This window comes from Schistocerca piceifrons, chromosome 2, assembly GCF_021461385.2.
Source record: "Schistocerca piceifrons isolate TAMUIC-IGC-003096 chromosome 2, iqSchPice1.1, whole genome shotgun sequence".
In the NCBI taxonomy this organism is placed as follows: domain Eukaryota; kingdom Metazoa; phylum Arthropoda; class Insecta; order Orthoptera; family Acrididae; genus Schistocerca; species Schistocerca piceifrons.
Genome location: NC_060139.1, coordinates 369642987 through 369652161, shown reverse-complemented (window position 1 = coordinate 369652161; position 9175 = coordinate 369642987). Strand labels below are relative to the sequence as shown.

The window sequence follows — 9175 nt, the reverse complement described above, 5'->3', positions numbered from 1 at the left end:
TAACATAAACAATAACTTTATTTGTAAAGTATTTCAGACTTACAGAAACATGAGCAATAACATATGAGCATATTCAAGATGCAAATGAGTGACTATTGATGAAGATGGTGCTTAACCAAGAATAGCTTTCGTGTATCCCAGACCGCCGTATCCGTAGCCTCCATAGGAGAGGGCGGGAGCAGCGATGGCAGCCCTGGCGATGGGAGCGGCGTAGGCTGCCCTAGCGATGGGGGCGGCGGCAATAGCGGGGGCAGCGTATGCCGCCCTCGCGTAACCGTAGCCGAGGCCGGCACCGTACGCCAGCGCTGGCGCGGCGGCGATGGCAGGGGCGGCAGCGATCGCTGGGGCAGCGGCGACGGCCACGGGAGCGTGGGCGACGGCCACGGGAGCGGGGGCGGCGGCAACAGCGGGGTGGGCACCAGCCTCCTTGTGCACGACGGCGTTGAAGCCGTTCACGGGGTCGGCGGTGTAGTCGACGGTGCGGATGGAGCCGTCGGGCTCGGCGAGACTGTAGCTGCCCTGGACGACGTCTCCGCTGCGGCTCTCGTGCTGGGTCTTCGAGTCACCAGTCAGGGCATCGTTGACACTGTAGGCGAAGCTGTACTCTGGGTGCGGGTCGTACTCGGCAGCCACTGCGGCGGGGGCGGCGACGGCCACAGGGGCGGCGCGGATGGCGGGGGCGGCAGCGATGGCTGGGGCGTAGGCCCTGGCGATGGGGGCAGCAGCGATGGCTGGGGCGTATGCTCTGGCGATGGGAGCGGCAGCAATTGCGGGGGCGTACGCCCTGGCAATGGGGGCGGCGGCGATGGCGGGGGCGTAAGCCCTAGCAATGGGTGCGGCTGGCGCGAGGACTGCAGGTGCGCCCAGGTAGCCGGCGTGGGCCAGCGACAGTACTGCCGCTAAGATGAGTGCCTGCGGACAAAGGTTATCGAATGTTATTTGCCGCAATCAGTTTGTTTTGTCTATGAAACTGCTGTAATTAGCCATAAAACACCGCCTCCCTACACTAACGTCTTAACTCTTCAGTATGATACTTTATTTCTTGTGAAATGCGTTATAGCCACACCATCTGCATGTCCCCAGAAAACGGAGAACTTAAGAACCAAGTACTAAGATAGGGCTACTATTTGCGCCGGTGACACTACAGTACAACCGTTCTATGTGAGAGAGTAGGCAGTCAATAAGACTTTTCCTGATTTTGCTCAAATCAACCGTGAAAGCTATTTCTGATTTGTAATACGTTCTTAACCATAATAGTAAGTTGGAGGCATAAGTGTCTGCAAGGGGGAGGTGGTCGCAACAGCGGGCGCTTACCCCCTCTTGGAATCTGGATTCAAGTTTTCTATTCATTACAGAGTTCCTTCGACTTTCTGGCAATTATTGTCTGCTACTCCAATAAACTCCAGATTTAATACTGCAAACCACGAAAAAAAAAGAAGTGCTGCAGCCTTAGCAGTAGCTATGCCATATGATTCTTATTAACGTTGGAAAACCTGCTAGGCAACGTAGATGACGCTGAAACAGGTACATGGGCTTGCAAATCATGGGAAATACCTCAAAAGGGGATGACAAATTTTGAACATGTGACGCCTGCAGATGAAGTGATTCGCCGCACGGGCAACGGTTGAGCCTGTCGGTCTGTCACACCTGTTCATCCCAACCCAAGTCGAGTGTTCACGTCGGTGTGACTCAGGCCCCGCAATCACAACATTAGGGCGAGGGGCTCAGGGCGGGTCTTACATCTGGCTATTTTTTTCATTACGTTAGATAATTCTATATTTACATTGAGGAATGATTTGTTGTTTTGTTTACCAATCTTGCGGTCTCCGTTGATTTATTGCGAAGTACAGTTCAACAACAATATACCGTATTGCATCACAATAAATGAGTATAAGCTTTCTAACTGCGTTGTTACTAGCACATGAAGTACGTTTCTCTTACTAAATAATGTACGTCAGCAAATAAAAAAGGGAGAAAAGGAAAGGATACAAAATGAACAAATTTTACCTGATTACATTTTGCAACTTCTACGTTTACAATAGATCACATTTACAAAAGGTATTCGAAACTCGAGTCGTTTGGTCGAATGCAGATATTGCATCGCTCAGTCATCGCTTCACGCCCAAGCCCAGGCGCTGCGGTAAGGTACGTCATCTGGTGACGTCACATTTCCAACGGTTCTCATCCATTTTTGGGGTATTTCCCGACATTTGCGACATCGTGTGTCTCATATTAAATTACTAGTCTCAGCGTCATTTACGTCACTTCGGTGTTTTTAAACGCCAATAACAATTATATTGTATATCTTGGGTTTTCTAAGTTGTCACTCCACTCACAGAAAATTATGCTGATCCCTTGGGCGCGGTGTAATTTTGCCACTGATATGGAGTCAACCTCGATAGGAACCTCTGTAGGTTAGTATCAAACTAATATGTTTTTCTTTAAACAATTCTACAATTTCATTATTGACGTAAATGTAAAATGACTCATTCCACATCATTGTGATCTACCGTGCAAAATGATCCACGTAACATGTAAGTAACTAACTAAATGTATTCAATTCTTTTCTGTCGCTCCCTCGTTGAGGCCTTACACAAATCACTCGAAAAAAGAAATATGATTTTATGCGCTGGAAGAGATGGAGAATAGCGTGAATTTTAAGCTAAAAATGCAGTCTCCAGGACTGGAACCTTCTCAAATTTTGTGGGTACAACACAGTGCCACATGTAGCCACAGTAATGAGACAAACTGAAGGCATGATGATTACCTTATTGCAGTTCTAGGCAAGTAAAAGTTAATTCTGCCGGCCAGTCTGAGTATGGTTTTGGGAGATTTTCCATATTCATCTAATCGTGTATCTGCCCTGGACTACACTTCACCTAACAAACCCAAAAAATAGAGCTTTTAAAACACGTTTTATTCGACTTTTAAAAAACCAGTAATCATGAAATCAATGTAGTAAATCCATTGTCGTGATCAGATGCAAAGTTTTATAAGCAAACGAAGTTGGGTAAACCTTTTTTAAAATTTATTTCCTGTTTCTCCACTTCAGGTTCTGTTTTTTCATTTTTGGTTTCAGTCTAACGTTGAAGGAGTATGAATAATATTTTTGTATATGTTTTCTAGCTTTATTTCAGAACTCATTGGATACACAAGATATCACGTCACATTAGACGCGTTGTTCTTAAATGTGAAGCGCGCAGGAGAAAGGAAACAGAAAAGAGCGAAATTTAGCGAACTAAACGAAAATGTATACAGAATTTCAGATCGTTGAATCAAACAGGCGGCATCCATATTCATATTAATAAATGAAAGGATGTACATCGTGTGCACTGCTGAAATATTCTCAGCGCACAGGTACCAAAGCAGTCTACACTAAAAATACTAAGTACGTAACTATCAGTCTTTTGACACAATTTTGCGTATTTCTTGTCAAATTTACTTCTTGGGGAACAACACGTTTACAAATTCATCAAATCAGTTGCATCAAACGTGGCCAGTTTTGAAACTTTCTCGCTCTTTGAAAAATTTCACCGAATGCTCATGGTTGAAAAAGAAGGTTATTCAATTACAACATCATGTAAATCACGCTGTTCTCAAATCTGAAGAAAGAGGAAATATGAAAAAGTGAGGTTTAGCGAAGAAAACGAGTATAGAAACATAGCGTAATAACTATTGTTACGGGAAACGGTACAAGGGACTACGTTTCACGGTAGAAGAGACTTATGGGCTAATAGGAAAGGCTTTTCGTGCAGTGGTCTTTTACTTTTGACGACAGAGGGTTCAAAATGTAAACCGTAGGCTACTAAATGGTCGTTTACATTTGACGACAGAGAGTTTAAAATTTAAACCGTAGGCTACTAAATGATAAGAAGCAAAGATTAGTAATAAGAAGGGGACTGAAAGTAAACGGTAAGTTGACGGTAAAATAGAAAGAAGTGTGTGAGGAAAAAGAAAGAAAGAGGAGCAGTTTGAAGGTGAAGAGTACTAGAGACAGGACAAAAGGAAGATATGTAACCTATTAGTTCAGTTGCAACAGAAAATCCATAATAAAGAAGAAAGACGAAGTTTCGTAATAATGTTGGGTGGAAGACCACTAGTGGTTGTTGAGCCGCTTAATGACTTGTCTTCCTCCATGCAAGTAGCCCCTATCCTCGTTGTGTATGAGAGTCGTGACTTACTTGTACATTTCGACTGTATATTGTTCTGGTATATGTGTAGGTGTTGTGTGGTTTCAAATTTTTGTTTGTATTATCATAAGATAAGGTGGTGGCACACAACCTACTCCTTTAGAATAGCAAAAAAAAAGTGGCCGAGAGGATTAATATCTGACTGACGAATCTTAATCAACAGTGCCACATGCCTCACTTCATGAGGTTTCTGAATGGTGTGGTAGTAATAGCTTTGTGGAAATGTAGGCCGGAGGCAACACTCGTCGAAATTTTCAGTCATCCACGAAGGAAACGTGGTTTACATAATCGCTCTAGAGACACTGTGGACAAGTTTCGAATATAACCCAGGACATTGACCCAAACTCTTGCGATCAAGAACTTTATGCCACCACCTCTCCACCCTTTTTCGGCTAAATATTGGTGGTGAAAATTTCTTCTTTCACCATTAATCGAATACGCTACCTCCGAGTTGGGTGCCACAACAATGGCGGGTGTTAACAGCCTGCGCTACAGGGACAGGTTGAAGGATCTCAAGTAATAATGTAAACCACGTTTCCTTCGGAGATCACTCACAATTTCGGCAAGGGCCCCAGCCTGTACTTTCACAGAACTGCTACCACCATGCCAGTCAGAAACCATTGCAAATTCAAGTAATCAACGACTGTTTATGAATCTATGTCAGTCATATTTCTGACGTAAAACTGTGTATCAGAAGTTTAACACTTTAATATTAGAGAGATGAAATGTATATGGCTCTTCAAATCTCTTTAGCGTTACACAACGTGGACAAAATAACACTATCCCGGAAAGTATTTCACGCAGCTTATGATAGTCAACCCCACTTACACCATCCTTACCCAGGACAGATGGTGTAAGTTGGATTGACTGTCTTAGCTGCGTGAAATACTTTGCTCGCCAGCGAGTGCTGTTTTGCCCACGCTGTAGTTACTGACCGACGAATACTGTAGGCCACTTTCGCCCAAGTATCCAGTCACAGATCAAAGTGACATGTATGAAACTCGGATATATAATGTTACATGGAGATATGAAATGACCGGGCCTAATAGTCTGTTACAGTGTGGTCTCGAAGTCTACTCTCTGTAGTTATACACATATTTGAAAAATCGAATTTGCATAAGAACGCGTAGCAAAAATCTGTGGAGTAACATTTTCAGTCTGGGGAAGGATGTGCTCTAAAACGTATCTTCCTGGAAAATTAATACCACGATACGGACTCGAATACAAATCTTCAGCCTATTTAGGAAATGCTAAGTATTTCAATAGATAATCGATATATCCAGAACTCGAATTGGTCACCATGTCCTAGGCTGGAAGCTACACTCGTCGAAATTTTGAGTCATCCACGAAGGATCGTGGTTTACATAATCGCTCTAGAGACACTGTGAACAAGTTTCGAACATAACCCGGGACATTGACCCAAACGCTTGCGATCAAGAACTTTATGCCACCAACTCTCCACCCTTTTTCGGCTAAATTGGTCACGATATATATACTAGTTATTACGATATACTAGTTATTCCAACGTAGATTACGGACTATGTAGTATCCCGGAGTAATCTTAGAAATGTTCTCCAAATTTCTGGGTTTTTCTTTTCATGGCAGACACTTCCACGCTCACATCACTCGAAGCTATTGCCGAGTCAATGCTTGGTTCTCAAATAGAGGTGTTTTATGCAGAAGCTATATTTAGAAGCATCTTAATTTCGTCAGGACACCTCCAACGAGAAAACAGATTGTTAAAAATATGTAAAGGTTTAGGGTGGAAAATCTAAACTGGATTATCTGATAGAGGTAGGTAAACTAAATTCACTCAATTTCCCCGAAACGCACGAAATATTGGAGTTTCGTATGGAGCAGCAAGTTTTCGTGTTACCGGATTCAGTTACATCTACATCCAGATTTACATTTACATTTACATCTACAACTACATCTATATACATACTCACAAGTAACCGTACGGTGTGTGGCGCATGGTACCCTGTAACACTACTAGCCATTTCCTTTCCTGTTCACTCGCGAATAGAGCGAGGGGAAATGTTTGCGTATGTGCGTCTGTACGAGTCCTAATATCTCATATCTTATCTTGGTGGTCCTTAGGTGAAATTTATTTTGCCGGCAGTAAGATCGTTCTGCAGTCAGCTTCAAGGGCCGTTTCTCAAAATTTTCTCAGTAGTGTTCCTCGAAAAGAACGTTGCCTTCCCTCCAGACATTCCGACTTGAGTTCTCGCAGCTTCTCTGCAACAATTGCATGTTATGTAATTATACCGGTAATAAATCTAGCAGCCCTCCTCTGAATTGCTTCGATATCCTCCTTGAATCCGACCTGGTGCATATTCCAAACACTCTAGCAGTACTCAAGAATAGATCGCACCAGCGTTCTATATGTGGTCTCCTTTACAGATGAACAATACATTTTTCAAAATTCTCCTAATAAACCGAGGGCGACTACTCGTTTACCCTACCGCAGCCTTCACGTGGTCCTTCCAATCAGCTGAACAGGTCTTTGGTTCTCCCATTTATAGTCGACTACTTACAGAATTCACGCATAAAATGTACTTCTTGTGTGTTACAGCAACGAATGAGCCTAACGACAACCTCGTACCTTTCCGCAATATTCGATTAACTAATCTCCTTTATGTCAATGCTTATGGTGATAGAAAACTGGGCTGTTTAGTAAGTGAAAGAAGATCGTTGCTTCTTAGCAAAAGTTTTGCGGGTCCTCTACTGGCGGAAGACAACTCACCTTGCAAGCCATGATGTCTAGTGGTCAGCAGTGGGTGAAGTGCGACTCCGGCAGGGGCGGCTGCACTTTATATAGGCCTGGGCTGGCAGTCCGCAGCCGTCGCGGCTGTAATCCCGTTTGACGAGAACGGCTCTCGGAGCAGAGCCGGCCGCTCGCACGTGCAACCTGGCCGCCGACTTCACTTTCCAGCTGATCTGCATTCCACATGTATAAACATTTTCGGCCTGTCCGTACGGCCACCCCAGGCGGGAACCCAGCGCAGAGGTCACACATGCATGAATTTTATAGCGTGGTTGCTGCCAGAAGCCATCGTCTCAATCATGTTGATACACGGAAGAGCCAAAGAAACGGGTATAGGCATGCGTATTCAAATACAGAGATATGTAAACATATAAGACAAAAAGTGTCTGGCGCAGTAGTTAGATCGGTTACTACTGTTGCAATGGCAGGTTATCAAGATTTAAGTGAGTTTGGACGTGGTGTTACAATCTGCGCACGAGCGATGGGAAACAGCATCTCCGAGGTAGCAATGAAGTGGAGCTTTTTCCGTACGACCATTTTACGAGTGTACTGTGAATGTCAGCAAAACGGCAAGACATCAAATCTCCGACATCGCTGCGGCCGGAAAAAGATCCTGCAAGAACTGGACCAACGACGGTCGAAGAGAATCGTTCAACATGACAGAAGTGCAATCTTCCCGCAAATTGCTGCATACTTCAATTTGGGCCTTCAGAAAGTGTCAGCGTGCGAACCATTCAACGAGACATCATCGAAATGGGCTTTCGGAGCCGAAGGTGCACTCGTGTACCCTTGATGACTGAGGGCTTAACGCCTCGCCTGGGCCCGTCAACACCGACATTGAATTACTAATAAACATGTTACCTGGTCGGACGAGTCTCGTTTCAGATTGTATCAAGCGGATGGACGTCTACCGGTATGGAGACAACCTCATGAATCCATGGACCCTGTATGTTAGCAGGGGACTGTTCAAGCTCGAGGAGGCTCTGGAATGGTGTGGAGCGTGTGCAGTTGGAGTGATATGGGACCCCTGATACCTCTAGATATGACTCTGACAGGTGACACTTAAGCAAGCATCCTGTCTGATCAACTGCATCCATTCATATCTATTGTGCATTCCGACGGATTTGGGCAATTCCAGCAGGACTATGCTACACCCACACGTCCAGAATTCCTATAGAGTGGCTCCAGGAACATTCTTCTGAGTTTAAACACTTCCGCTGGCTGCCAAACTCCCCAGACATGAACATTATTGAGCATATATGGGATGCCTTGCAACGTGCTGTTCAGAAGAGATCTCCACCCCGTCGTAGTCTTGCGGATTTATGAACATCCCTGCAGGATCATTGTGTCAGTTCCCTCCATCACTACTTCAAACATTAGTCAAGTCCATGTCACATCGTGTTGCGGCACTTCTGCGTGCTCGCTGGATCTCTACACGATATTAGGCAGGTGTGCCAGTTTCTTTGGCTCTTCAGTGTTCGTTAACAGCTGTATACACTAAACAATCACAACAGAGGACAAAGAAACTGTTGCATCCTTGGAGTCCCCAATTCTCGATGTACGTATACAGGATGTGTGGCTGACGCTACGATCACTCAGCAGATTGGTAACACATGTTGAGGTTATGTCTCTTGTTTTTATATAAAAGGCGAGACCTCATCTGCAGATTCTCAAATCAACTGCCTTAGCTTTATTTGTACTTGTGTTATTTTGTTTTGTAGTGTTGATGGTAGCAAGTCCACGACTTGATTTGTCAGAGATTATTGCAATGGTTGAAAAACAAAAAACTTTGCATAATGTTTTGTTTATCATAATTTAGTGCAAAGAAAACATACTGATCCGTTCCAACATGACGTCATCAGTGTTGTCATCATATTATTTATCAGATTCGAATAATCAGAAACTGTTGTTCTCGCCGGTCTGCTACAGACTGGCCTGTTTCAATGAAATTTCTGCAGAAATGTCTATATCTTCTCACATCCAGCTGAAACGGCTTGTTGCAGCATTTTTATGACGTCTATCTTAGATTTGTGTCAGAACTACTACGAAGTGTCTTATGAATAAAAGATCGTTTTTTACAATATCCAACGATATTGAAGACCAAATTTTAGCATGATTCAATCGATCGAAATGGATGCAAGGGCTCTTACGGTATACCATCTCAGTCTGCACGCAGATAATACTTATTATACATATTTTTATTGAATCGATTTGATAT

The 9175-nt window shown here is 43.9% G+C and overlaps 1 protein-coding gene across 1 annotated transcript; it reads right to left on the bottom strand.

Moving 5' to 3' along the window:
• Positions 1-6971, bottom strand: LOC124776311 (cuticle protein 18.6-like). The gene is made up of 2 exons (XM_047251244.1): positions 6937-6971; positions 1-912 (listed from the first exon to the last, which is right to left on the bottom strand). The coding sequence occupies exons 1-2, from the start codon at positions 6946-6948 to the stop codon at positions 112-114; spliced, it is 813 nt and encodes a 270-aa protein (XP_047107200.1). The 5' UTR covers positions 6949-6971; the 3' UTR covers positions 1-111.
• Positions 6972-9175: the final 2204 nt, after the last annotated feature.